The sequence below is a fragment of the Peromyscus californicus genome, unplaced genomic scaffold, assembly GCF_007827085.1.
Source record: "Peromyscus californicus insignis strain IS unplaced genomic scaffold, ASM782708v3 Scaffold_8__1_contigs__length_139910024, whole genome shotgun sequence".
NCBI lineage: Eukaryota > Metazoa > Chordata > Mammalia > Rodentia > Cricetidae > Peromyscus > Peromyscus californicus.
In genome coordinates this window covers 118633030-118660969 of record NW_026294606.1, presented here as the reverse complement: position 1 = coordinate 118660969, position 27940 = coordinate 118633030, and the positions used below count along the sequence as shown (strand labels likewise).

General features: G+C 48.7%; 1 protein-coding gene across 1 annotated transcript; it reads left to right on the top strand.

Moving 5' to 3' along the window:
* The first annotated feature begins 37 nt into the window (after positions 1-37).
* On the top strand, positions 38-27506 carry Mmp2 (matrix metallopeptidase 2). The gene is made up of 13 exons (XM_052729072.1): positions 38-557; positions 3404-3630; positions 4369-4517; positions 5596-5724; positions 6377-6550; positions 9269-9442; positions 10307-10480; positions 12920-13075; positions 14044-14185; positions 17489-17625; positions 20281-20440; positions 24559-24668; positions 26638-27506. Exons 1-13 carry the CDS (start codon positions 405-407, stop codon positions 26739-26741), a joined length of 1989 nt encoding a protein of 662 aa, XP_052585032.1. The 5' UTR covers positions 38-404; the 3' UTR covers positions 26742-27506.
* The last annotated feature ends 434 nt before the right edge of the window (positions 27507-27940 follow it).

Here is a 27940-nt window from a genome sequence, read left to right as displayed (position 1 = left end):
GCGGGTCAGACTGAACCACCCCTCTCGCCCGCCTCACTCCCCTACCCTCCCCACTTGGCCGGGGGGCTGCCAGCACACTTCCAGCCCAGCCGGCCACATCTGGCGTCTGCCCGCCCTTGTTTCCGCTGCATCCAGACTTCCCCCCGGCGTGGCTAGAGGCTGTGTGTGCATCCAAGGCTTTAAATATACAAAGGGACTGCCAGGACCAGCAAGCACCCTCAGTAGCGGGGCGGGACGGGGCGGGTTGGGACGCGGAACCCCGGTATGAGCCCCTGAGCCCTGCGAAGCCGAGGCAATTGAGCAAGGGGATCTCAGAACGCCAAGCGGAGCAGGCGCCAGTCGGGCGGACCCCAGCACACAGCCAGCGACTTCAGGGTGACACGCAGAGCCCCGGGAGCGCAACGATGGAGGCACGAGTGGCCTGGGGAGCGCTCGCCAGCCCTCTGCGGGTTCTCTGCGTCCTGGGCTGCCTGCTGAGCCGTGCCATCGCCGCGCCATCGCCCATCATCAAGTTCCCCGGCGATGAGGCCCCCAAAACAGACAAAGAGTTGGCAGTGGTAAGTTGCTACGCTGGCCTCATCCAGCCAAGTTTAGACAAACTCTGGAAGCGGAGGACTTAGGCCACCCACCCTCTGACTCCCTACTGGCACACAGAGTCAGGAGGGGCTTTGGTAAACATCTTTGAGGGTCTCCTTCTTAGCTAGCTTTTGTAGACGATGAGGAGGGGGCTTTGGTAAGAGAAGGCTGTTGATAAGTAACTTGGGGAAGTTCAAGGTACATCCCAGGGACCAGGAAGGAGCAAAAGAAGGAGATGATTGCCTTGGGAAACATCTGGAAAGGGTTGTTTTTCTGAATAACAGAGACTTTATCTGCGTACCTAGGGGATTTGGTTCGAGGTGGGCTTTATAAACGTCTTTTGGATGCGTCAGGAGAGCTGCAACAGAGCCCCTGGCAAGTACCTTGGCAGGTCTTTAGGACAATCATTTTAAGGGGGAATCTCTTGAAAATGGGGAGTGTACTTTGGCATGTAATTTGTATAAGCCTTTGCACATAGAGGGGTAAGCCAAAGCAAGGCTTGGCTAATTTCTGGGAAACTTTGGCACATATCTGGAGACAGGCCTTTGGTGAGACTGGAAGGGGCCATTTGGCAAGTAGTAGAGACTGGAGGGAAGCAGAAAAAGTGCATTTTGATGCCTTGGTTTAAGGCAGAAGAAGTTGTCCAGGAGGGTCCAAGCTGAGTTTCTTTGAACTTTTCCCTGGGGTCAGAAGATACAAGGAAACAAACCTTCCAGGCTGGTGAGCAGGCGTGAGGAGCAGGCGCAGAGGGCCAGGGCGCGTGGGGCGGGGGCGGACTGAGCCGGGCTGGGGTCGGCTAGCGGCCAGCACGACCTCCTTCTTGGCCAGTCTCCAGAGCTGCGGCTCAGATGTTGTTGTGTGAGCTGAGCCAGTGAGCAGTGAGCGTGCGCCTGGCTTTAGAGCTCCCTGGTAGCCGAAGCAACACTGGGAGACAGCAGCAAGGCAATACCCACGGCAAGGAGTTCACACTTGTAGCCATCCATGGGCCATGGATTGGCATAGAAGTCAGGTCTCAGAACATCTATCTGCACCTTTATTGCCTCAATTTAACCGTTTTAGAAATCCTCTAGCCAGCCTCTTCCCCAGTCTTCCCATAACTAGGAATCACATGCCCTTGGGTAAGTTTGGGTGTCCCTGCTGAATGAAACACCAACTCTCTTTCCACATCCCTCCCTTTACAGCCTCCATCCTCTCTGGGTAGATGGGTTGGGAGATCTTAAAATATTTAAGAGGGCTACTTTCTTCAAAGGTCTAAAGCACCAGTGATGTGTCTGTTGGCTGATATTAAGAGTGGAACTTGGTAGCAATTACCAAGGTCTCCACGCCTTCTGGGAAAGGGGTTGGGGGAGCTCTGGTCAAGCATGGTAGTACACACCTGTGAAGCCAGTCCTGAGGAGACTGGGACAGGAGGGTCCTAGGTTCCACTTTAGCTTGGGCTTTAAAATAAAAAGGTCCTAAAATAAACAAACAAGAAAGAAAGAAAGAGAAAGGAAAGGAAAGGAAAAGAAAAAAGAAAAGGAAGAAAAGCAGGATTTTGAACAAGAAAGAAAGAAAAAGAAAAGAGGATTTTGCACAAGAAAGAAAGAAAAAAGAAAGAAAAGAGAAGAAGAGAGGACTTTGAACTTACACTACCCCCTGCAAATCCTCTCAAGGAGTGTATTAACCCACTGGTCTGGTGATCTCTGATGATTGATGGAACTTCCGGGGTGGCCATATCTTTGAAGTCAGAGGGTCAGAATGGCACCTATCTTTGTGATAAATGGGCAGGTGCTCTTAGATGCTGAGAAGAGTGTTTGGGAAGCACTCGATGAACATCAGGCATTATTACTGTTCTATTACCGTTATCATCACTACTGTCATGCCCTCTTTTTACCCTTTGACGTACTGCCTCCAAAGAGGTGAGAACCAGTCAGGATCACTTCTGGCTCCTTTCTCCATTCCAGCCAGCCACGTATTTAATTTCGCATTTCTTTGTGATCCACCCACATTCTTGTACTGGGTTTTGAATCTTACAGACTAGAAGTGTCTGTCTTGATCATCAGTTTACCCCAGCAGTAGCACAAGGATTGACATGTGGTAGGCATTTGATGGGCAGCTGGCTGATAGTTTGGGGCAGACCCTCTGAAGAATAAGACTGTTCTCTTTTTAGAAATCACAGATGTAAGAATTGAACGCAGGTCTGCTGCCACACCCCTTGCACACAATTCCTGAATTTCTTTATAAGAAAAAAAAAAGAAAGAAAAAGTAAAAAAGGAGGAAGACAATGTACTCCTGCATCTGTTGGGAGGTTCAATCAGATAGATGCTGGAGTATCAGGGTTCAAGCGTGGGGCTTTGGAGCATGACTGTTTGGTGTCAAATCCAGATCTGCCATCTGTGAGTGGTTTCATCTTTTTGGTTTTTCGAGATAGTGTTTCTCTTTATAGCTTTGCGCCTTTCCTGGAACTCACGCTGTAGACCAGGCTGGCCTCAAACTCACAGAGATCTGCCTGGCTCTGCCTCCTGAGTGCTGGGATTAAAGGTGTGCACCACCACCGCCCGGCAAGTGGTTTCATCTTAAGCAAATCTCTTAAGCTGTCTTATATATAAAATGAGTGGTACATAAGTTAACGTCTGCTAAATTGAGGGAAATAAAAGAAGGTAGCTACGCCCTTTACAGATGCACTACTCAGTTGGTGGGTGACAGAAGTCATTTGGGAGCCTAAGACTCCACTCAGTGTTCTTGATTCCAAACTGTCCCAAGTAGGGGATATATAGGGAGTAGTTGGGGCTGTGTGTTTTGTCATCCCAATGTGGCTCCTGACTTTGAGACTACCTGTCTCTTTCAGCAATACCTGAATACTTTCTACGGCTGCCCCAAGGACAGTTGCAACCTCTTTGTGCTGAAGGACACCCTCAAGAAGATGCAGAAGTTCTTTGGGCTGCCCCAGACAGGTGACCTTGACCAGAACACCATCGAGACCATGCGGAAGCCACGCTGTGGCAACCCGGATGTGGCCAACTACAACTTCTTCCCCCGAAAGCCCAAGTGGGACAAGAACCAGATCACATACAGGTACTAAGGAGGGGCTGGGGATGCAGGGCCAGCAGCCTGAGGGATGTGAGTCTCCTTGGGACTTGCCTTTCCAATTCAGGGGGCCCATGAAGTGTCATTACTGAGAGCTGAGCATTCAGGGACATACCGAGTTCTTGGTGAGTGCTACCAGCAGACCTAGATTTGAGTCTCATACTCACTAACCATGGGACACTGGTTGTATTCTCCTGCACTCTGAGTTGGTATTCTTGCTTATGAAACAAGGCTAAGAAATCTACTTCCCATAGGGATGATTGGGGAACTAAATTAGATTACATGTAAATCAAGGGCTTCCTCGATGTTTGTTACAGAGCAAGAATCTAATAAGTGTTGATGATTGTTATTATCATTTGGGTCATTGGAATAGGTGGGGGAAGCTTGATGAGCAGCTGATAATTGTGTTTTTAATCTTACAGTGTTGTTATGATTCGTTGCTAATTGGGCTAAAAGCTCTACTCTGTGTGCCTGTGTTTATCAAGGGTGAGATCTCTGCCCTTTTTCTGATATTGTACTGTTTATGTCCCTGGTGCCCTTGTCCCAGACAGAATTGAGAGATGAGAAGGTCTGAGATTCTGGAAACATCAGGGCACTATAGGAGGGTGTTCTCAGTGAGCTTTGCTCGACACATCTGCACAAGAACACTTACACACACACACTGTGCACATAGACACTTGCACAATTGTATATATGCACATTCATATGTATTTCTACGCTCTCTAGGATCCTTGGTTACACACCTGACCTGGACCCTGAGACAGTGGATGATGCCTTTGCTCGGGCCTTACAAGTATGGAGTGATGTGACTCCACTACGCTTTTCTCGAATCCATGATGGGGAAGCTGACATCATGATCAACTTTGGCCGCTGGGGTAGGCAGAAGGGGGCTGGAGAGTGGGGCAGCATAAAGACAGCAAGACCGTGTAGACATTTGAGATGTGTGCTGGGGTAGGCAGAAGGGGGCTGGAGAGTGGGGCAACATAGAGGCAGCAGGGCCATGTAGACATTTGAGATGTGTGCTAGGGTAGGCAGAAGGGGCCTGGAGAGTGGGGCAACATAGAGACAGCAAGACAGTGTAGACATTTGAGATGTGTGGGGATCGCGAGGGCAGCTTACCAAGGAGGTGTAGACACTGGAGGTGGATTAGATGGAAGTAGCAGAATATGGTCCAGACACTGGAGAGCCATGGCTGTAAGAGCAGAGGATGCACTGCAGTGTACCCTTCACGCAGTGAAAACCTACTGCACCCTCTAAATCATTTAGACAGCCCCTAAAGGGCTACCTGGATTTAAAGCAATGTGAAAGACCTTTTCTAATTAAAATTCAGTTGTCACAATAGCAACATGGGAGGAAGTGGAATAGAATCTGGGGTCACAGCACCATATAAACTGTTGGTATGAATTGGCTGCAGCATAAATATGAAGGCTGGTGGTATAGATAGTGGGTGGTAACGCAAGGAAGGAAGGCAGAGGGCAGGGGAAGAACAGTGTAGACATGGGAGTAAGTCAGGCGAGCATGCTGTCACAGTGGGCCTGAGAGCCAGCTCTGTGGCTATGCCATGAGAGTAGACATGGTGAGGCAGGCAGTGTTGATGGGAGCGCATGGGTATCAGGAGGGTATGGGGTTAGCACGCTGTATTGACACTGTGGGCATGTGGGTGGGTACAGTGCTGTTGGTATTGATGAAGATAGCAAAGGTCAGTGGTGCTGGTGAGAGGACCATGTGGACTTGAGGGTAGCATGGGCCACTGGATGGAAGCAGCCAAGCCAGAGCTTTCCATTAACTCCCTGCAGCGCCTGCCTGCCCTAGATAACCCCAGTGGGAAAAGGGAAGAGGACAGGGGCTTGGAGGACTGAAGAGTTCCAAACACAGGTTAGGTTGTGGCTGGATTTAAGGACCAAGTTGTGGGAGTGGGGGACACTAACAGCTAAGAACCGATGTGGGTTTCAGAACATGGAGATGGATACCCATTTGATGGCAAGGATGGACTCCTGGCACATGCCTTCGCCCCGGGCACTGGTGTTGGGGGAGATTCCCACTTTGATGATGATGAGCTGTGGACCCTGGGGGAAGGGCAAGGTAAGACATCCTCCTCTGGCATGCTTCCCTGTCCCCTTGTAGCACAAATCTTAAATGGTCTTATAAATAAAAACAAACCCGGAGCCAGGTATTGGGGTGAACACTGAAAGATCAGAGAACCAGAACAAGCCACAGCTAACTCACCTTGCCAGTTCCTCAGCTGATCCTATTTCCTCAACCTGGACGCCTCTGAGTCCTCATCCTAATGGATCTCAGCTGAGCTGCTGCTAAAAGCTAAAAGCTTAAAAAGGCTCTAGTTCCTGGTCCTCATGCCTTATGTACCTTTCTGCTTCCTGGGATTAAAGGCATGTGTCACCATGCCTGGCTGTTTCCAGTGTGGCTTTGAACTCACAGAGATCCAGACGGAGCTCTGCCTCCGGAGTGCTAGGATTAAAGGTGTGTGTTACCACTGTCTGACCTCTATGTTTACTATAGTGGCTGTTCTGTCTCTGACCCCCAGATAAGTTTATTGGGGTGCACAATATATAAACCACATCCCCTAGCAACCAAAGCCAAGTTTAAGCCCTCCATCTGCTCTGATGGGATCAGGGTGATGAGAGGGGAAAGGAAGTCAGCCTCCAGGGTGAGCCCATAGCCTAGTGTCGAATGGAGGTCCTGGAGAGGTGGGTTCCATGCTTTGTGTGCCCTGCAGTGGTCCGCGTAAAGTATGGGAATGCTGACGGCGAGTACTGCAAGTTCCCCTTCCTGTTTAATGGCCGGGAATACAACAGCTGCACGGACACTGGCCGCACCGATGGTTTCCTCTGGTGCTCCACCACCTACGACTTCGAGAAGGATGGCAAGTACGGCTTCTGTCCCCATGAAGGTGAGCATCTCTACCCTGGCCCCAACCCTCATCCTACCCAGGCCTCCAGCCTCCGTGGGTTCCTGCTATACCTTTCCCCTCTACATTCCACAGACCGGTCAGCCTTCATCCCCTCACCCAAGTGTCCATTATCCTGAGTTCAGCTATCATTGTGTGTCCCCTCTACTGTTACAGCCATGTGTTGCTTAAGGACGGACATACTTTCTAAGAAATGTATAGTTGTGCAAATTCATCATCACTGTGTGAGCATAGTATCCTTACATAAGCTGAGAAGGTACAAAGTTACCATATGGGACCACTGTCACATGGAACCACCACCATGTGTATGGTCTGTTGTGTCTTAAATGCTATTTTTGTGGCATATGACCATATGTACTTCATATTTATTTAAGTCACTCCAGGTTTTTACAAGTCTCACCATTTGCAGTATTGGTGAAATCATGGATTTAGGATATTATTTTTTTCTAACATACGTGAGAATGACCTTAGATTGTTTCTGGGGCCACTTTACACTCCAAATAAGACCCAGGGCTCAAGGACGGGAGGACAAGAGAAGAGAGTTGAGGCCCAGAGATGGATCGAAAGCTTAGCAGTGGGAGGGGAACAGGGCTCAGTCCAAGCTGGGACTTGATTGAAGTAGGGCTCCAATCTGAGAATATTAGCCATCCCTCCCACATTGGTTCCATTGTACCAGCGAAAGTCAGTGTAAGTGGTCGCAGCTATGACATCTGATTCTGCCTTCTGTCCCTGTGTTATGACAGAGGCATCCGGCTTCACTCAGAGTGTGTGTGTGTGTGTGTGTGTGTGTGTGTGTGTGTGTGTGTGTGTGTGTGTGTATGTGTGCTCGAGTGCTCATTCAAGCTCAAAACATTGTTTTCCCCATCTGCCATCACTGGCGGTAAAAGTGTGAAAAGGGGAAGGGTATTGATATAAACACTCAATAGACTTTGAAAGCATCCTGGATACGCTTTCTAATCATAAATCTTTTTAGAATTATGCATGACTTCTTACTTGGCCAGGCCATCTCGCTTGATGGTTGCAGAGATCAGAAGCCCAGAAAATGGTGGAGTAATGGGAGAAAATATGGACATACTGCTAAGTATTAGCTTATTCCCCAGCCCATAAAGACTTTCCGGGGTCATAGACTAATGACAGTCTGTTTGGGGCGAGGAGGGACTATAATAGTATATAATTGTATATGTTTGTGACTCTCCCTGTCCCTATTGCAACACAACACTAGCCCCAGTCATTTCAACAGAAGGGAAGAAACAAAGTTTCTAGTTGTCTTCCTGTTTACATTTCTTCCTTTCCCTCTTTCTTTGTCTGGGAGATCCAACCCATGGCCTCACACATGCTAGTCATGCTCTCCTCCACCCCTGAGCTCCCTCCCACCCCCAGCCTGTTTATGCTTTTATCTCTGAAGCTGAACTTTGTGCTAAGACCCAAGCTATTCGCTATTAGTAAATCAGAGATTTTAAAATAAAGGTCTGTGTCTTGCATTTCCTAGTAGGACACGAGGAAAGACAGAAAGTCCTGAGTCAGCCCTTCTGTTAGAACAGGCTTCATGGATAGATATGGAGACAGCCTCCAACTTCACGAGCTTGGAAGGGTTCCCTTTGTGTTGGACGCTGGCCATTTCTTTGGTCCTTAGCCAGGTGCAAGTCCTCACAATGCGCACGTGTTTGGGTCTGGGGCTGCAATTCTGGTTACTCAGCCCCTCCTGATGCCTGACTCAGTGTCTGCTCCCTGACCTCTTTGGGAGGAGGGTAGATCCCAGAGGAGATGGGCTTTTGGGTGGCCGAAACACAGCTGGTGGGATCAGAGTTATCACTTAGCCCTTCCCCACTCTGAATCAGCAGGGTCTCTGGATTCAGTTTGGCCTCTTCTCTAGGTCCCACTCTTCCTGCTTCATCAGGAAAAGGTTTCTTGTTTGGGGATGAGCCGAGCAATGAAGATAGAGACCCACCCCCAGTCCTGCGGTGGGAGGCCAGGGGTTGGGCTCCATTCAGCTCGTGATAGTTAACAGGGCCTAGTGAGGTCACCTCTGGCACTGCTGTGCACAGATGGTCCTTGTTACGCACTTGTGGTTTTGCTAGTTGGCAATTCTAGAGACACCATTTTGTAACTCTAGAGTGGATGGAGGGATGGGAGTCTTGGGAGAGCCCAAGACAGATAGGCTGACCTTGATCCTCTCCCTCCCCATTCTCCAGTCATGGCCCTTCCTGGGGTCGTCAGAGTGGGAGGCTTAGATACCAGCTGCCCCTGCTTCCTCCTCCTCTCCCTTCTGCAGGGGCCACAGCAGCAGTAGAAATGTCCAGAAAGGACTGAAGCTTTCTCAGAGAAGCAGATCTCCACTAACGAGTAGAAGCTGACTTTTTAGATGTATTTTTATCATTTTAAATTAGGTGTGGGTGTATGTTTCTTTATGTGAGTATGCACACATGAGCGAAAGTACCCTCTGAGGTTAGAAGCAGTAAATTCTCCAGAGCTGGAGTTACAGATGGTTGTGACCTGCCTGACATGGTGCTAGGACCAAACTTGGGTCCTCTTTAAGAGCAACTATCGCTCTTAACTGCAGAGCCATCTCTCCAGCCTCTAGAGGTTGTTTGTGATTAATATTTTGACACAGAACCAGCAAGTGGTTCATACACGTCAACTAGCCAGCTCTGCCCAGGCAGATCTCTCAATGGCATCTTTTCCATCTCTTTTCCTCCCCAGCCTTGTTCACCATGGGTGGCAATGCAGATGGACAGCCCTGCAAGTTCCCATTCCGCTTCCAAGGCACTTCCTACACCAGCTGTACCACCGAGGGCCGCACAGACGGCTACCGCTGGTGTGGCACCACTGAGGACTATGACCGAGACAAGAAGTATGGATTCTGCCCAGAGACCGGTGGGTATCACTGCCTCTCTCTGCCATTCAGAGTCAAGCAATTTTGCTGTTTAATACCCACTTGTCCACCCACGGCATCCTTTCCTAAGATTAGCTGCCGGTACCATGTGGGCACAGAAGTCAGCTGGTGCAGTTGTGCGCTTGGACTTCTGGCTAGCTGGTTTGCACCCTGCTAGCTGGCCTGCACCCGTCTTTCAGCTCTGACACTGTGTGCCTCTCCCTCCCTCTGACCTTGAACCTCTCACCTTCTCTTGGCCGTGTCTCCTCTCAGTCTGTTATTCATCCTTTCTCAATTCTCTGTTTCTCCAACCTATGTTTACGGAGCCTGCTTCTTGAAGCTAACTCAGGGATTGGTCTCTAAAGACTGAACCTAAAGGCTCATCTTCTAAGGCAGTTGAGACCTTCTAGAGTGTGTTGAGACCATCAACTTGCTCAGTCCTCTGTGTGTCTGGCCTCTCTGCTCCTATCTGCAGGGGTCCAGTTCTGGACTCTGAACCATGGCTACCTGGCTTTAAACCTTGGCTCTGATACTTAATTTCTAGCATTATCTGCTCCGCAAGTTTCCTAAGCTCTTCATATCTGGATTTTTCCCATATATGATGTGAAGATGTTACTACAGGGTCTCCAATGTGCCAGGGTTTATTGGTGGGGGTGAATAGGGTGGACACTCATCCAGCTTCCAGAACAAGACCCCATGTCTAGGCACTGATCCGGGGTGGGTATCAGCCCTACAATTTCCGTTCTTGCCTTCCACTCCAGCCACCCTTCCAGTGAGTCTACGTTAATGTCGGCATCTTGTCATTGTTTCCTGGTAGTGGCCTCAGATCCTCTGCTGCCCCTTGACCTGTGTCTCTTACCCCACAGCTATGTCCACTGTGGGTGGAAATTCGGAAGGCGCTCCATGTGTCTTCCCCTTCACCTTCCTGGGTAATAAATACGAGAGCTGCACCAGCGCCGGCCGCAGTGATGGGAAGATATGGTGTGCCACCACCGCTAACTATGATGATGACCGCAAGTGGGGCTTCTGTCCTGACCAAGGTATGAGGAGGCCCTGGCCTTTGGTAGAGTCGCTGGACACACCTCCACACCTGAGCTGGAATATTCCGAGGCTCAGACTACTTTCAGCACAGACGTTGTCCCGAGACAAGTGTCTTAGGGTTTTTATTGCTGTGAAGAGATACCATGCCCACGGCAATTCTTATAAAGAAAACATTTAATTGGGGTGGCTCGCTTACAGTTTCAGAGGTTCAGTCCATTAGGATCATGAAGGGGAGCACAGCAGTGTGCAAGTGCTGGAGCTGAGAGTGCTACATCTTGCAGGTATCAGGAAGTTGACTAACAGTCACACTGAGGGATGCTTGAGCATATGAGACCTCAAAGCCTGCCCCCACAGTGACACACTTCCTCCAACAAGACCACACTTCCTAATAGTGCCATTTTCCTAGCGGGGGTTGGGGGGACATTTTCCTTCAAACCACTGCAATAAGGTACCCCATTGTGGCTTCAGACCTACCCATCTGAGCAGAGACTTTGCTCAGCCCCAGTGAAGACAGGTTCCCTGCTTAGGTCCAGCCAGTTCAAGTGGACACTCAACACAGCTTCCAAAATGAGACCCTATGTCTAGGCACTGATCCTGGGTGGGTCTCAGCCTTGCTATTTCCATTCTTGCCTTCCACTCCAGCCACCTTTCCGGGCAGGACTGTCACTAGCAGGAGACAGCCAGTGACGTTACTGTTGTCAGGACTATGAGCAGGGTGCTTTGGGCCTAGCTTTCAGGGCCCAGAGGCCTAGGGCTTCAGTTTTCAGGTAGCCCAGAACTTTCAGGGAAGGCGATGGGTCCAGGACCTGCCAGAATGGGTGAGCCTCTGTTCTAGTTAGATTTTTGTTAGTGAATAAACACTTGGGGAGGAAATGCTAACAAACAGGCTTACACTCCCAGGTTACAATCTATCCAGGGAAGTCAGGACAAGGACGTAGCGTAGGAACCTGCAGGCAGGAACCATGGAGGGACACCCCTTGCCAGCCTCACTGTCTGGCACACAGGCTCACGCTTACTTAGTTTTCTTATTAAGCCCAGGATACCTGCCCAGGGAATGGAGCTGCCCATAGTGGGCTGTGTTCTCTTGTATCAATTAATAATAAGACAGTTCCTCACAGACATGCCTGGAGACCAACCCGATGAAGGCAGCCACTCAATTGAGAGTTTTTAACTATGATTCTAGGCTGTGTCACATGGGCAGTTAATGCTAACTGGGCCACCCTTTCCTTCTGTTACTATTGTTCTTTTTTCCCAAAATGAAATGGTCCTTGGTGAATGCCTCAGCTGGAAAATGGGTTTTTCTTAGGTGATTTTCTTGGCCCCCAAGTGCTATGCTAGGAGATATGCTGACATCCCCGCTCTGTGCAACTTCTGCTAAAGGTGGAATGGAGACCCACGTGAAGAGTTTGTGTCCCCTCAGGCTGCCATGTGCAAAGCATAACATACCGGTGGCTTAAATAACATAAACGGATTCTTCCTTGGTTCTGGAGGCTGGAAGTTTAAAACCAAAGTGTTCCCTCTGAGCCTGTATCGTTTTATTGTCTGCTTCTGTCATTACATGCCCGTCGCTGTTCCCTAGATGCACCTGTCTCTTTGTCTCTCCTCTTAGGAGGTCGTGATCCACACTGGGTTAAGAGCCCTGTCCACTGCAATGTGGTAGCCTTTTTACTTATCATTTATTTGAGGCAGGATTTCACTATGTGGCCCACGTTAATCTCGAGCTCACAATCCTCCCACTGCAGTTTATCAAGTATTGGGATTATGACATATAACACACCACTCTTGGCTTTGCCTTCCATTCTGATGACATCTGCAAATTAGATCACATGTCCTAGATAACCGGGAACAGGATTTGGGTGTACTTTTTGTGGTAGTGGGGCCCGTGGGATAATTCAGTCCCAACAGGGTGTGGTACATGATTTGCCTACTCTCCTTTGCCAAGCCTGAGCAACACATACAGGCATGGATATGTTTTGTTTCAGTTTCCCTATGGGACTGGAGATGCTGTCATACATTAGGCAAATGCTATATCATCAAGTCGCATTCCCAGGGGAGTGGCTTTTACTCCCTTCCCCGGGGCAGAAATGGTGAAGCCCTCAGGTCAGACTATCCCTGACTATCTCTGAGATCAGGCTTTACCTCAACTTTCACAGAGAGCCAGGAAGCATGATTTTTAACCGATGAAACATGAAGCAGATGCTCCTGTCTCTCTCCCTCATCCCACACACAGTCATCATTAGGAAAGGGCAATCAGATGTTGGCTGACCTCAAAAGCAACAGAATTCTCAGGATAAGGAAAAAAAAAAAAACAATGCATGCCACTTGCAGAACTTTTAGGCCCACCCTGGAGATTTCCCCCCAAAGTTTCCTTCATATGAGGCAAGTCTGGATGCCTGTTGTATTTCTCTTTCAAATTCTACCCCTGCTTTGGCACTCAGGATATAGCCTATTCCTCGTGGCAGCCCATGAGTTTGGCCATGCGATGGGGCTGGAGCATTCACAGGACCCTGGAGCTCTGATGGCTCCTATCTACACCTATACCAAGAACTTCCGCTTATCCCATGATGACATCAAGGGGATCCAGGAGCTCTACGGTAAGCCTCAGCTTGAGTGCCTCTGGGCGTAGAGGTGTCTACAGCCATCCCACAGCCTGGGTGGGAGGCCACAGAAGTGGAAAATGCCAGATCTCATCTAGCCAAAATGGCCAGGGATATGGGCAACAGACATGAATGGTGCCTGGTCCTCGGGCTTCGGAGTAATGCTTCACAGTGCTGCTCAAACAACCCTGTCCTTTCTAAACTCATCATTCATGCCCCTCTTGGCTCCCCATTTCTAGGACCCTCCATTTGTTAGTGTGTAAACTGAGGCTGGACTAGGTTTCAGTGGCTAGGTAGGGTTCAGGATCCTGAAGAGTGAGCTGACTGCAGGGCAGAGTTTTCTCTGGCACAGAATGGGAATGATGACATGGGAATGTACATTGCCAGTTTTCATAAGATGTTGATGTTTTAATTTGTGATAGAAGCATAACTATTGGTTCCTGCAACCAAGGATTGTCTTCTGTTTGTGTTTTCAACAAGGCTAGAGGTTAAAAAGCCAGTCCATTGCCTAAAGAAGAAATCAAATATGTAATAGTCCTAGTGGTTCCTGGACCAGGCAAAATAGTGAAAGTAGAACCTGGATGGGGAAGCCTAGGGACATGGAACTTGGGAAAGAACCGGAGATCCAGACAGTGAGGTGTGGTGTTGCAGACCTGCCCTGCCACAGGCTAGCTGAAAAAGATGGAGCAGTTCACTTCTCTGGACTCAGTTTCTCAAGTGTGGCTGCTCATCACGAGGAAGAGAAAAGTGAAGGGGCCCCAGACTTCCCTGTTCTTAAAGTAAGAGACCACACAAGATTCAGGCTTCTCTTAGTTCCCTCCTTAAGTACAGGTGACACTGAGGCAGATGTCTCTTCCTTCTGGCCTTTACGGGTTAAGTGAGCAGTATTGGGGCTTAGCTTGGTGATTAGAAGTCTTGTTGCCAGGGAGAGTCTAAGTTCAGGTGTCTCCCCATTCATTCCCCAGGGCCCTCCCCTGATGCTGATACTGACACTGGTACTGGCCCCACCCCTACCCTGGGACCTGTTACTCCCGAGATCTGCAAACAGGACATTGTTTTTGATGGCATTGCCCAGATTCGTGGTGAGATCTTCTTCTTCAAGGATCGGTGAGTGAGGCTGCTTTTGTCTTTCTGGCTCTCTGCCCCTTCCCGTGGTTCTTGTGTTCCCACTGTTTGTTGAGGACCCCCAGGGCCTCACAGAATGACCTGTAGTAAGCAGTTTTTGCTGTGTGTCTCACAACCTCCAAGTCTTGGTGGTCTACCAGTTGTCCAGGCTTTTGCAGCAGTAGGGGGTCAGGTACATTTTACATGTCACTCATTCTCCTATAGTTAGCAGATGCTTGTGGCAGATGACAGGGTGTAGGATGCCAAATCAAACCATACACGCACACTGAATGATTTGATGCATGTCACATCTGAGAATCTTCTACCGATGAAATCAAAGAACAGGGCTAAGCTGGGCATTCCAGTTCACCCCAACCCAGCCATAAAAGATGGAGTGAGTTGTCATATAGTAAGGCACATCCAGACATGATTCTAAAGCAAGATGGAGAGAAGAATGTAGGGGAATTAGCCAGTCTTCCATTGGCCTTCTCCTTGAATGCTATTGATCTCAAGTAGCCAAATTGCTGTCTATATAGATAGCAAGTGACCACAGTTGGAGAGAGATTTTTTTCCTTTATTCTTCAAGGCTATGCTCATGACAAATGGTTGAGACTCACCCTAATGCCCTAGATCCCTGGGTAATGTCAAGAACTGTCTAGGACATCATTCAAGAGTCCATCCATCCATCCATCCATCTGTCCGTCATCTATCTGTCTGTTCATTTCTACCTTCATCTATTCATCTCTCACCTGTCTGTCTGTCTGTCTATCTATCTATCTATCTGCCAAGCATCATCTTCTGTCCATCTAGTCTCCATTATCCTTCCACACATTATCCAATTATGCACTCATCCATTCATAGAGTATAATAGTTAGGAAAATGAGCAGTGGATGTAGAATACAGGTTGTATGGTTACTGATAGGTTAATCATTTTCTTTGTACTTCTGTTTGCCCATCTCTAAGATGGGGCTAATATTTTACCCTATCAAATAGAGCAGAACTAAGGATCAGATGAGTTTAGTGCTCAGAATAACGCCAGCACAGGGTGTTTGTTTAGTCCCATTAGCTGTCATCTCCACAGATGGTAATTCAGCAGCTGTTGTGCCAGTTGCCTTGATGATAGCTAAGGAAAGGAAGACAGTGTGCTGGGGATAGGGGTCTGTTTAATGTCACATCACTGTTCTCAGGAGAAGTGCACAGGCCTCCTACACTAGAACCACCTAGAATGGGCCTACTAAAAAACTATGGGTTTCCGCCTTCTCTCCTGAGTCCTTTGACTGTACTCTCTGGGGGCAGGCCATACGTATCTGCATTTTATCAGATTTCCCCAGTGATTCCGAGGCTCTTGGATGGTGGATGGTGACAGCAGTGGCGGTTAGGAATCATGTAGCAGAGACAGGTAGCAGTTCCTGACTTAAACAGTGTGGGACAGAGAGCCTGGGGAGGCTAAAAGATATTCCATGAAGGGCTTCTCTTCAGACATGGGGGCAGATGTGGGATACACATGCTCTGCCCTTCACAGAGTCTACCACTGGCCAGTGGGCAATAACAGACAGGTAGAGAGGGAAGTGAGACTCAAAATGCAGTAAGTCAATTACAGTTAGGTCTTGGTGCCCAAACCACTATTAGCGATTGTAGATACCACTGATGTCCTGCTGTACTTTGTAGGGAGGGAGAAGAGGTAAGTGGGGTCTCTGGTCTCCAGCAAGGTCCCCAGCTTGGAACACTTGCCACTGTGGAAACTGTGACCATGTATAGAGCTGTCAGAAGTAGGAATCTCAGAAATGGCTCTGAGCCCAGGCCCAGACCAGGGCTGGTTCTGACACTGCATTCACACTGTCTGTCAAAAGGACCTAAATGTGTGTTCAGTGAGTTCACTTAATTGAGTCACTGTAAATAATTAAATAGTAAACATACACAAATATTGGTGCCAGGCTCTGGGAGGGCAGGCAGTACTACGGGATCCTTGAATGGATTTTGGAGTTGGATGTGGATTTAAACCCAGGTAATACCATAATCAATCTGAGTGTTGTTTGGCAAATTAGGATCGTCACTCTGCCTTGTATGTGCTACTTCAAGTAACAGAGATACCACCCTCTCCTGCCCCAAATTATAAAGTGGAAGAAAAATTGGTCTTTCATGGTATAGTGTCCAGGGGTAAGGCTGCTTTAAAGGGCAGGGGAGGGTCGGCGACTTGTCCTTGTCCACTGACACCTTTGCATGGCCCGTGTGCCAAGATGGCATCCCAGGATGACTGCCAGTGGAAGTTAGGACCACAGGCTTCCCACATCCAGCCAAAGTGTGGGTGAGGTGGGAGGGAGAGAGATGTCTAGGGGTGAGATACTGGTCTATCTGCTCAATCTTGTCATGCTGATGTAAGACACATGGCAAGGAATGGGAAGCTAACCAACTCTGGCAAACAGAATCATCTGGAAGGCTTGTTCAAACAGAGTCTCACTGATTGAACACAAGCCAGAGAAGTCTGCCCTACAGATCTCAGGTCAGGTCCAGAAATTTGCATTTCTAACACATGCCCAGGTACTGCTCAACCCACTGGTCTGAGGATCACAATCTGAGAGCCAGTGGTTTACCCATGACCATCCTGCCACTGAGGCCACATGCCGCTGAGGATAGCTTTTGTTCTGACAACGAGATGACAAGTCATGTTACAATGTCAGAGGTTTGAAGACACCCAGGACTAATTCCTAAGATGAGGATGAGGTCATGAGCAGCAGGGCCTCCTGGTGTTGAAGGATGGTTCTAAGTGTAGAGCTGAGAGGAAGGATGGTAGAGAAAGAGATGCCGGATGCTGGGCAGATCACCAAGCACATATGTTATGAGGTTATGAGGATTACATTTTACAGAGTTCGTTCATAAAAGTGCTTGGCGCTCAGTATGTCCTCAGTAAATGTAGCTCTTATTCTGCTAAGGCAGACAGATTCATTCCATTTAAATTCAGAAAATGCTTTGAAGTGCCGTCAGGCTTGGCCTCAGCTGGCTTGGCCTCAGCTGGCTTCAAGTCAAATAGGACAGATAGATAACAGCTGCTCCAGGTACTCAGGGCTGGTGTTTTGGAGAGGCACTGAGTAAGGAAACACAGTAAACAGAGACAGTCTGGGGAAGCTTCCTGGAGGAGGTGGGGGCAAGAATGAAGGGTGGCGTCTGGGAGAGCAGTATCCCCTATTCCCCAGTGTCCCTCTTTGGATCTTGCCCACCTTCCACTCTCCGTGTTTCTGAGTGGGCTTGGTGGTTAAAGCTTAAGAGTGAGGGAAGGTGTGACTTCTTGTGTCCCATTCCCATCCCCAGGTTTATTTGGCGGACAGTGACACCACGTGACAAGCCCACAGGGCCCTTGCTGGTGGCCACATTCTGGCCTGAGCTCCCAGAGAAGATCGATGCTGTGTATGAGGCCCCACAGGAAGAGAAAGCTGTGTTCTTCGCAGGTATGTGGGAGGGGCTTTCTGGCCCTCAGTTCCCCTTTAACTGGATCCTCTCCTCCATCTAAGCACAGTTCCCAGGCACCTGCCGGCGCCCCATCTTCTCCAAGAATCCCTCTCACGTCATTTCCCAAAGCACAGTGTCTTTGTCAGGTTTCTACGGCTGTGATAAAACACCATGTTCAAAAGTAACTTGAGTAGGAAAGGGTTTGTTTCAGCTTACAGTTGTAGGGTAGCATGAAGGCAAGTCAGGGCAGGAACTCAAGGCAGGAACTGAACCAGAAACCATGGACGAACACTGGCTTGTTTCCCATTGTGCTTGCTCAGCCTGCTTTCTTACACACTCCAGGACCACCTGCTCAGAAGTGGCACCACCCACAGTGGGCTGGGACCTCCTACATCAATTACTAATTCAGAAAAATGTTCCAAGGGCTTGCCAACAGGCCAGTTTTATGGAGTCATTTTTCTCAAGTGAGAACCCCTCTTCTCATGTAACTTTAGCTTGTATCAAGTTGACAAAAAGAAAAAACTGGCCAGTGCACATGGGATTTACCTGGGAGGATGGTCTAGACATCTAGCATCAACTAGCCCCATCCACAGGAGGACATTTCCTTTCCTCTGGGTTCTCTGTCGATCTTCTGGTTCCTTTCTAAAAGAAAACAGGATCTCCTTTCTGGGCTGTTTCCCTAACATCTTTCCAGTGCTAGAGCCTTGGCCATTAGCTGCTTTAGTTAGACCTTTAGTGTGTGTAGGGTGGTGTGTGTGTGTGTGTGTGTGTGTATGTCTGTGTGTGAGAGTTAGAGAGAGACAGATATAGAGAGATAGACAGATATAGACAGACACACACACAGGCAGACAGACAGATACACAGAGACAGACACATAGAGAGAAACAGATGAACACAGAAAGAGACAGAGATAGATAGATAGATAGATAGATAGATAGATAGATAGATAGATAGATAGAGACAGAGACAGACAGACACACAGAGAGAGACAGACAGACAGACAGAGTCTCATGCAATCCCGGCTGGATTCAAACTTGCTGTGTAGCTCAGGGTGACCATTAACTTATGATCCTCCTGCCTCCTCTTAAGGGTTAGGATTAAGAATTTGCTATCACACCTGGTTTAATTTGGTGCTGTGAATGGAACTCAGAGTCTTGTACATAGTAGTCAAGTTCTCTACTAACCAAGCTACATCCCCAAACCCAAACTTTTAAAAACATGTATATTGTGTATGTCTGTGTCTGTGTGTATGTGTGTGTATGTGTGTGTGTGTGTGTGTGTGTGTGTGTACATGAGTGAAGATGCTCACAGAGGCCAGAGGCATTGGTCCTCCTGAGTTGGAGGTATAGGTGTGTCTTAGGGTTACTATAGCTATGATAAAACATCATGACGAAAAGCAACTTGGGAAAGAAAGGGCATACTTCATCTTACCTCTCATCATCCAGGGAAGTCAGGGCAGGAACTAGAGGCAGGAACCTTGAAGCAGGGGTGGCAGGCTGCCCTACCTGGATACTGGGAATCTAACTCTAGTCTTCAGGAAGAGCAGAAGGCACTCTTAACCACCAAGCCATCTCTGCAGCCCCTAGCCCCTCATTTTTAACATAAAATGCTTTTAGCACACATCTGTTTGCACAGAGGTAGTTAGTTACAGTAGGGTGGTATCTAAAACCAGGATAGAAGCACACTGTTCTTTCTATACATGATATTTAGATTCCAAACAAGCACCGGTTTTTTGTTTGTGTTTTTGTTGTTGTTATTGTTGTTTGTTTGTTTTAACTAGGCTTGTTACTTTTACCTTTATTTTGAGAGGGTTTTATGACAGAACTCAGGCTGGCCTTTGCATTTGCTATGCAGCTCAGGCCAACTTTGATGGCTCAGCTAAGGTTTGGGCACTTACTGTCCCATATATAGCCAGCTTCCATCTCTGCCTTTGGTGACGATGGGTCCTGAGCAGGCTGGTTTTGGCTCCCAGGGCACTTTATACATGTTAGAAAGACGGTCTTCTTGTGGCAGACATGACACTTTCATGGACTACCTATCCTCCTTTGATTGCCCCCTTTCATAACCAACGTAAAAAACTGTGTGTATAAGGGCTGGAGAGATGGCTCAGTGGTTAAGAGCACTGGCTGCTCTTCCAGAGGACCCAGGTTCAACTCCCAGCACCCACATGGCAGCTCACAACTATCTGTAACTCCAGTTCCAGGGGATCTGAAACCCTCACACCAATGCACGTAAAATAAAATTAAATAAATTATTAAAAAAAAAAACCTGTGTGTAGGAGCGGGTCATGTAGTTCAATTGATAGAGTGCTTGTCTAGCATGCAAAAGCCCTGGGTTCAGTTCTTAGCACTGTATAAATCAGATGTGCAGTAGCCTGCCTCCTTGTAATCCCAGTACTCAGGAGATAAGATGAAGGATGATCAGAAGTTCAAGGCCAGCCTGGGTTATATGAGCTCTTATCTCAAAAACAAAGTAAAACAAAACATAATTCTGTAGTGAGACCTGGTTCTAGGTATAGAGCTAGGAAATGAGCAGGCCATTCCCTATTGAGAAAGATCCAATAGGCTCTTCTATCACAAAGATGATGGAGAGGACAGGATTGGCCTGAGACATTTCCCCATAGCCACTAACCCGCTTTCTGTCCCTTCCTTCAGGGAATGAGTACTGGGTTTATTCTGCCAGCACCCTGGAGCGAGGGTACCCCAAGCCACTCACCAGCCTGGGGTTGCCCCCTGATGTCCAGCGAGTAGACGCTGCCTTTAACTGGAGTAAGAACAAGAAGACGTATATCTTCGCTGGAGACAAATTCTGGAGGTAAGGGGGCTCCAGGTAAAATGGCAGTATGGCTAGTTTCATGGGGCACGACACTCTGGCTTGATATACACAGTGTGGGTAGACACCTTGTCCCTGGTCCTTACTGCCAGGCAGCAGGTCCTCCAAGAGAAGACACCACATAATACACCCTTCTTCTGACACTGTTAGGGCTATTCTGGCCAGAATCCACTTTCCTTTTTCTGTTGCCTCTGATTGGGCCTGCAGATATCTAGTCTAGACCCCCATGTTATGGCAACTCACAGCAGAGCTGATGATACACATACCGATGGATAATAGCTGATTATCTGCTACTGTTGCTGTATGCCAGATGCTTTTGTGAGGCCCAGGGACGTATGAATCACCATTCTTCCCACTTTCACATGCAGAAAACAGAGTTTCAAAAGGTTAAATGACTAGCTTCAGGTCTCGTGCCCGTGGAATGACAGCTGGACTTTGAGCTGACATCCTGGCCCTGGAGGATGTCCTACTCTTCCTGATGCAGTAAAGACCCAGGGAGGGAATGTATAGGCAAGGCAGCAGACGGAAATGAGAAAGAATCCATACCAGGTCCTGGGGAGCCACAGGCACCCTCCCCCCTGTCTGCAGCAGGCACCCTCCCCCTGTCAGCAGCGGGCACCCTCCCCCATGTCAGCAGCGGGCACCCTCCCCCATGTCTGCAGTAGGCACCCTCCCCATGTCAGCAGCAGGCACCCTCCCCCCTGTCTGCAGCAGGCACCATGTCTGCAGCAGGCACCCTCCCCTGTCTTCAGTGGGCACCCTCCCCCATGTCAGCAGCGGGCACCCTCCCCCATGTCTGCAGCGGGCACCCTACCCCCTGTCTTCAGTGGGCACCCTCCCCCTGTCTGCAGTAGGCACTCTACCCCCTCTCTGCAGCGGGCACCCTCCCCCATGTCTGCAGCGGGCACCCTACCCCCTGTCTGCGGCGGGCACCCTACCCCCTGTCTGCAGGCCTGGCCAGTGGTGAAGACTGGCAGGGGAGCAGTTTAGAAGCAGGTGGTTCTGCTCCGAGTTCTCTGGAGAGAAGGTTCTAGCTCTGAGAGGCAAAGGTCTATATGAAGGGTCAGAGAAAAAAGCAGTGTTTGGACATAGCCCAAACTCAGGAGTATGCTTATAATCCTTCAGAAACCTACCCATTAGGAAACGTAGGCCCAAAGAACCTAAAGGACTTGGTCAACCCACTTATAAGTGAGTGTGCTGGCCCAGAGCTGTGCTTAAAGCTGCTTCTCCTTTTTCCCCAGTGCCCCCTTCACTGTGTCCTCTGGGTCATTTGATCAGTGAGGAAAAGGGTGGGTGGACAAAAGCTTTGCAGGTGTCTCCATTCCCTTCCTGCTTCTGTGGCTGTCAGGGCAGCCAGGCCATACCCAGGAACCACTGATAGAACTCCCAGACTTTGTCTGCTGAGCTTGAACAAACATTCCTGCTTCCTTTGAGGCCTCAGCCTCCTCCTCCTTCTCTTCTCCTCACCCCACCCGAAACTGCCCTGACTGAGAAGCTGCTTATGTCCCTCGGCTGCCTATGGCAGGGTGGAATTCTGGAGGCACTGCTGAGACTCTTAGCAACCTAAGCTGATTGGTATCTCAAGCCTCAAGAAGAAAAACAGTCTGTCAGGAAACGGCTGAGTGGACCTTTCGCCCATGGGCTCCTGAACACTTCCCAGCACACCCACGTACTTCGAATGGCATCTCAGGCCTTTGAATTCACTGACGTTCTAAATCTTTCAGTCTGAGTGTGGTGGGCCAGAGAAGTGGAGCATCACAGACATGTGATTCAGGAATCTCAGAATTCTAAAACCTAAGTGATTCCCTGTACTCTCACAGTCCTCCTACTACACACCCTATGTGTGTACACATGCAAGAACAGGCAAGTCCTTTGTGAGCAGGCGTGTGCATGCATGCACAGACTCACAGGCCCTGAAACGCCTTACTGATTTCTTCTAATCTTTTTCCTTGACAAGGCCTTCCTCCAACTCTAGATGTCAGAACAGACACCATCCTCTGCTGAGGAAGCTCCATGAACCTTTGGTAAAGGGGCTGGAATGGCACGTGCTGATCCTAGGTTCTGGACTGGGCATACAAAGGAGACAGGTCCCTCGCAGGCAAGGTGGCACAAGAGCTTGAGACACTTTCTTGGGCTATGGCTGCAGAAAAAAAGAGAGTGTTTGGAGTGACCAGGGTGAGCAGCTGTCCCCAGTATGCTAGGAAGTACTCAGCTGCTACCTTTTCGAGTTCCCACCGAGACCACAAATACATATTCAGTGTCCTTTGTGTGCTGTGCACAGAACTTAAATACTTTTCCATCTAGTGTTGGTGACTCCTTCCAGACCTGTGCCTTGCTCTAGGTGGATGCTATGCATATCTGGATTTTTCATTTGATTTGGATATTGTTATCAGCTCCATTTTCTGGACCAAGGATACTAAGGCTGAAGTGGGCCAAGGACGCATTGAAAACCTGAGACTCAAATGTCTCTTCTGACACTCTCTATATTGCACCTTCTACATCTGTAGATAACTTGTCAAGATAATGAGGCTAGAGGGAGGAGGTGACATCTCCCCTGACATACCACTGTAGTCTCCTGTGTGAAAAGAGTTCTCAGGAAGCAAGTTGTTTCATTTCTCTGAGCCTCCCTCATCCAGTGAGGTTGATTCCTACCTTCTGCTTGTGCTAGGGGAAGTCCTTGGGGCTTGGGGCACATAACATTGTAATTCCAGGGATTTACAGTGGGCTCTGGGGTGGTCAGATGGGGGCATAGGCATTTTGAGCTAGGGGACTTGTGTTTGGTAACTTGGGCCGTGAAGAAATAGCCTGACGTTATCTTCAGATGAAGCTGTGGTTATGAAGGTGTTCCTGGCAGTTCTTGGGGTGATGAGTTGAAAGGGAAGCCCCTACAAAAGACAGCCTTAAGGCAATCTCTGGTTGGAACCCCTGGTGAAGGTGGTAGGGATGCCACCAGGGGCAAAGGAAAGCCAGCCAGGACACTGTGCAGAGGAGAGAAAGCTTGCCCATCACTGGGATGGGATCCAAAATGATCTGCTTAGACATTTTCTCCATGGAGGTGAGGTTTGATCTTGTTTACTGAGATATCCACGGGCACACTGTGGAGCACGTTAGCTTTTGCACTGTTAAATCTGTGTAAGAAAACTAGTAGGTGGAGCGACAGAGGGAGGGAAAGTTAAGGAATAAAAGGACAGCAATCAAAAAGTTCTCCAAGAGACTTAAAACAATGGCCTGGGAGAAAGACTTCGTAATGTTCCAGGCATTTACCTGGGTTAAAGGCAGGGCCCAGAAGAACATGTACCATGCCAGCTGCAGCTGGGACTGGGGTGGCATGCCGTCTGCCCAGTGACTCATGGCCTTGAGCCCACACCCACCACATTGCATTGTAACCTCCCTCTCTGAGCCTTGGTTAACTCCCAGACATGGCTTGTCATCTCTGCTTGACAGATGAAGAAGCAGCAATTTGTTCAAACCACACAGTGAAAGAATTATGGGTCTGGTCCACTGGTCCTCAGACTGCAGCAGGGAATCAAAGGTTGGGGGCGGGGCTGGAGAGATGGCTCAGCAGTCAACAGCACTGTGTGCTCTTCCAGAATTCCTGGGTTCAATTCCCAGTACCCACATGGCTCATAACCATCTCTATATAACTCTAGTTTTAGGGGATCTCACTCCCTCTTCTGGCTTCTGAGGGCACCCCCTCACATGGTACACAGACATATATACAGGCAAAACACCTAAACACATAAAAAATAAAAATAAATAAGTCTCAAAAGAATTTTTTTAAAAAAAAACTTGACAAGGGAACTATCAGTTCCCAAATCCTGCGGAATACTAGACATGGGAGAGACACAAACACGTGCCTCTTGGTGGCAATGTCGCTGTTGCTCTTGGGGATTGTCTCAAGCCATGCAATCAGGAAGGAGTAAGTAGTGTGGCAGTTCAGGGCCAGGTCTTCTCTAGGCCCTTGCACAGCTGCCTGCTTCCCTTCTGACGGTCTGAGTCTCTTTCCCAGATCTACTCTCCAGGATTGGGGGGTGAGAGTGGGCCATGGGGATTGGCCTTCAGAGAGGCTATTTGCTTCTTCTCCCTGTCTCTTTCTCTAGATATAATGAGGTGAAGAAGAAAATGGATCCTGGCTTCCCTAAGCTCATCGCAGATTCCTGGAATGCCATCCCTGATAACCTGGATGCAGTTGTGGACCTGCAGGGCGGTGGTGAGCTACCCAGGCCTCTGTTGGCATTCTAGGATTGCCTGCCCCCAGCCAGGAAGCAGCTTCTCCTTTGCACACACTCCTGCAGGGCAGCCATGCAGTCCTGGAAAACAAACCAGTCCCTTTAGCTCAGTGCTGGGAAGGCAGCCAGTTCCTGACCCTTGCTGCCCCAGCCAAGCTCCAGGCTGGAAGACCTAGAAAGGCCCCTCACAGCTGCAGGGCCTGGAGCCACTGCAGAGGAGGGCTGGGAGGCCTCCGGGGACCAGGAACATGGCCTGGTGCCCTGGATTCATTCTGGGGGTTGAGCCAGGCTGTATTGGGTTTCTCAGGAGGCCTTGTGACCACCTCCCGTCTGAAGCATGGCTTTACTTGAGACAAGGCAAACTTTGTCATGCTCTGTCACTCCCTGATCTCCCACTCGGCTGCTTCTTTGCAGTGTCAGCACTGGATAGCATTTGGAATTTGAAAACCATATTCCCAGGGAGGTTTCTGTGAACTTCTGGGGTCCTGGAAATGAAGTCAGTTTGGCTTTTGAGAGGTTTTAATTCAGTTCCACAAAAAAAAAAAAAAATTTTAATGTGGTGTGTGTGTGTGTGTGTGTGTGTGTGTGTGTGTGTGTGTGTGTGTATGTATGTGTGCAAAGCTCATAGGCCTGAGCTCCCATGGCTGAAAGTCTCACAAGCACAGAAGGAAAGCAGTGTTTAAACAGGTGCTCCATTAAGGGTTACCTTCAACCAAACAGCTATCAAGTCCATACTTGTGAGCTAGGGTTTTTAATGGAGTAAACAGGATCATGTGTGTTGGAAGGAATTCACAGATTCCAAAGCCTCTAGAGGCCAGGAGGGGAAACAGTAGAAACTAAGTTATGCTTATGTGAGTGCGTGCATGTATGTGTGAGTGAGAATGTGTGAGTGTACATGTGTGCATGATATGGGTGAGTATGCACATGTGTATAAGTGTGTGGGCGAGTGTGTATGTGCATGAGTGTGGGGAGTGCTGGAGTGTATGAATACCTCTGTGTGTGTGTGTGTATATGTGTGTAAGTGTATGTATGTGTGGTTCTGAGTGTATGTGTGCATGTATTTCGGCCTGAGTGAGTGTGTATGTATGTATGGGGAGCTAAGTATATGTGTGAGAGAGAGTTTGTGTATGTGTGGGGGGAGCTAAGTGTATCTGAGTGTGTGTGTGTGTGTGTGTGTGTGTGTGTGTGTGTGTGTGTGTTGTAAGGAATCAGAGGCAAGTGATTCATTGGCAGGAAGGGTTGCTTCTTAGTCTCTGATGATTGCTGATCTGCGAGAGTAAGGTCTTGTGGTTTTAGACAGTGTAGAGGTTTAAAGAGAGGCCAGTCATCTGCATGTTCATATGACATTGCCAAATGTGTTTACATCTTGGCAACTCATTCAGAATTAAAGACAAAAATGAAGCAAATATTTGCATGAACCTACTAAACCGATAGACCTGGGGGCCTCTTGCTTTCCGTTCCCTGATGCATGAAAGTGCGTGGCTTGGTGCTTGTGCTCCGGAAGGTACTGTTGTCACCAATAGCAAGTATTACCTAACGGAGTCTCATAACAAGCTCAAAGACAGTGGTTCTCAACCTTCCTAATGCTGTGACCCTTTAATACAGTTCCTTGTGTTGTGCTGACCCCCAACCATAAAATTACTTTTGTTGCTACTTTATAACTATAATTTTGCTACTGTTATGAATTGTAATGTAAATATCTGATATGCAGGATATCTGATGTGTGAACTCACAGGGGTCATGACCCACAGGTTGAGAACCACTGCTCTGAGAGTTTGATGTCCTGATCCCTGGCTCCGAGGAGCAGTCAACAACTATGAGACCTAATTTCCTAGCCATTCCCATTGAAAAGCTCCTTCCTGTGCCAGGCAGATATGATGATTCCCAGGGACCTTCCAGGTGCCATGGTGGGTCAGGGTAAGTCCAATCTCTCTTTCTTGTCTCTCTCAGGTCACAGCTACTTCTTCAAAGGTGCATATTACCTGAAGTTGGAGAACCAAAGTCTGAAGAGTGTGAAATTTGGAAGCATCAAATCGGACTGGCTGGGCTGCTGAGCTGGCCCTGTTCCCACAGGCCCTGCGGTCATCACTGCACACCAGGCTCGGAATACTGGGGAAGGATGTGGAGGGGCCTGGCTGCCCTGCCTTCAGCTCTGTAGTTACTCAGCCTTCTCCCTCACCTGGTGATTGAAGATTAATGAAAGTGGCCTCTTTCTGTGCCCAAAGAACGGTGCTGATTGTACCCCTCCCAGGTGCTCCTCCCCGCTCCTCCCGCCCTAGGGGACACTTGGATATTCTCAATGCAGTCTTCCTTTGGGCTGCCCTGGTGCTCCACACTTGAGGTTCTTCTCATCTATGATCTGCTGTGGCTCACAGCACCTTTAGAGTCAACAGAAACTATCTTAGGAGGGCACTGGTGGCCCAATAGCCTGGCACAGGGCGGTGGGATACAGGTGTGTCCAGGTGGAAGTTGGAGACACCTGCTTTCTCACTTCCAGCCATCCTCGTGCCTGCACTACATTAGCAGTTTGGTTTGTGTGTACTTCGTTCATTTCCTTCCGCCTTTCCAGTTTTCCACTATGCCGTATTTCCTTTCAGAAGGACTCAGGTTGTCTGACATCACTGCATGGTGCATCTTGGCCTACATAGCAACGGCTTCCTTGTGCGCTCTAGAACATCCTCAGTCACTTCCTCCACTGGATGGAGGAGAGTCAAGCCAATGGCTTCCTGCTCAGCCTTCTCGCTTCTTCCTTTAACAGTTCCCCATGGGAAATGGCAAACAATTATAAATAAAGACACCAATTGAGTGGCAGAATTGAATGGCAGTGTTTGCCTCTGTTTTAGCAGCTCACAGCCAGGAGGAGGAACTTAAAAGCAAATCTCTGCTCAATGCAAAGCATAGATGATGTGTGCTGGAAAGGTCAGAGCTGCCAAACCCTGGAGTGAAGAGGTTTGCATGCCTGATCCACATGCAGAGCCAGGACACAGCGGTGGTTTTGATCTTCATGAGGAAGGGCCGGGACACAGCACAGCAGCAGTTCTGTTGCTTGCTGTAGTTATGGGGTCTGTGGGAGGTTCTCTCTCTCTCCCTTTCTCTCTCTCATGGCCATCCTAATGATAGTGCTGATAGCAAGGAACGGCAACCAACCACACAACCTCCTCTTTTATTTATTTATTTATTTATTTATTTATTTATTTATTTTGGTTTTTCGAGACAGGGTTTCTCTGTGTAGCTTTGCGCCTTTCCTGGAACT

Coding starts and splice junctions, on each gene's coding strand:
- Mmp2 (XM_052729072.1), top strand. CDS start 405: ATGGAGGCACGAGTGGCCTGGGGAGCGCTCGCCAGCCCTCTGCGGGTT. Junction 5,725..6,376: donor GACCCTGGGGGAAGGGCAAG/GTAAGACATCCT, acceptor TGTGCCCTGCAG/TGGTCCGCGTAAAGTATGGG. Junction 17,626..20,280: donor GAAAGCTGTGTTCTTCGCAG/GTATGTGGGAGG, acceptor CCCTTCCTTCAG/GGAATGAGTACTGGGTTTAT.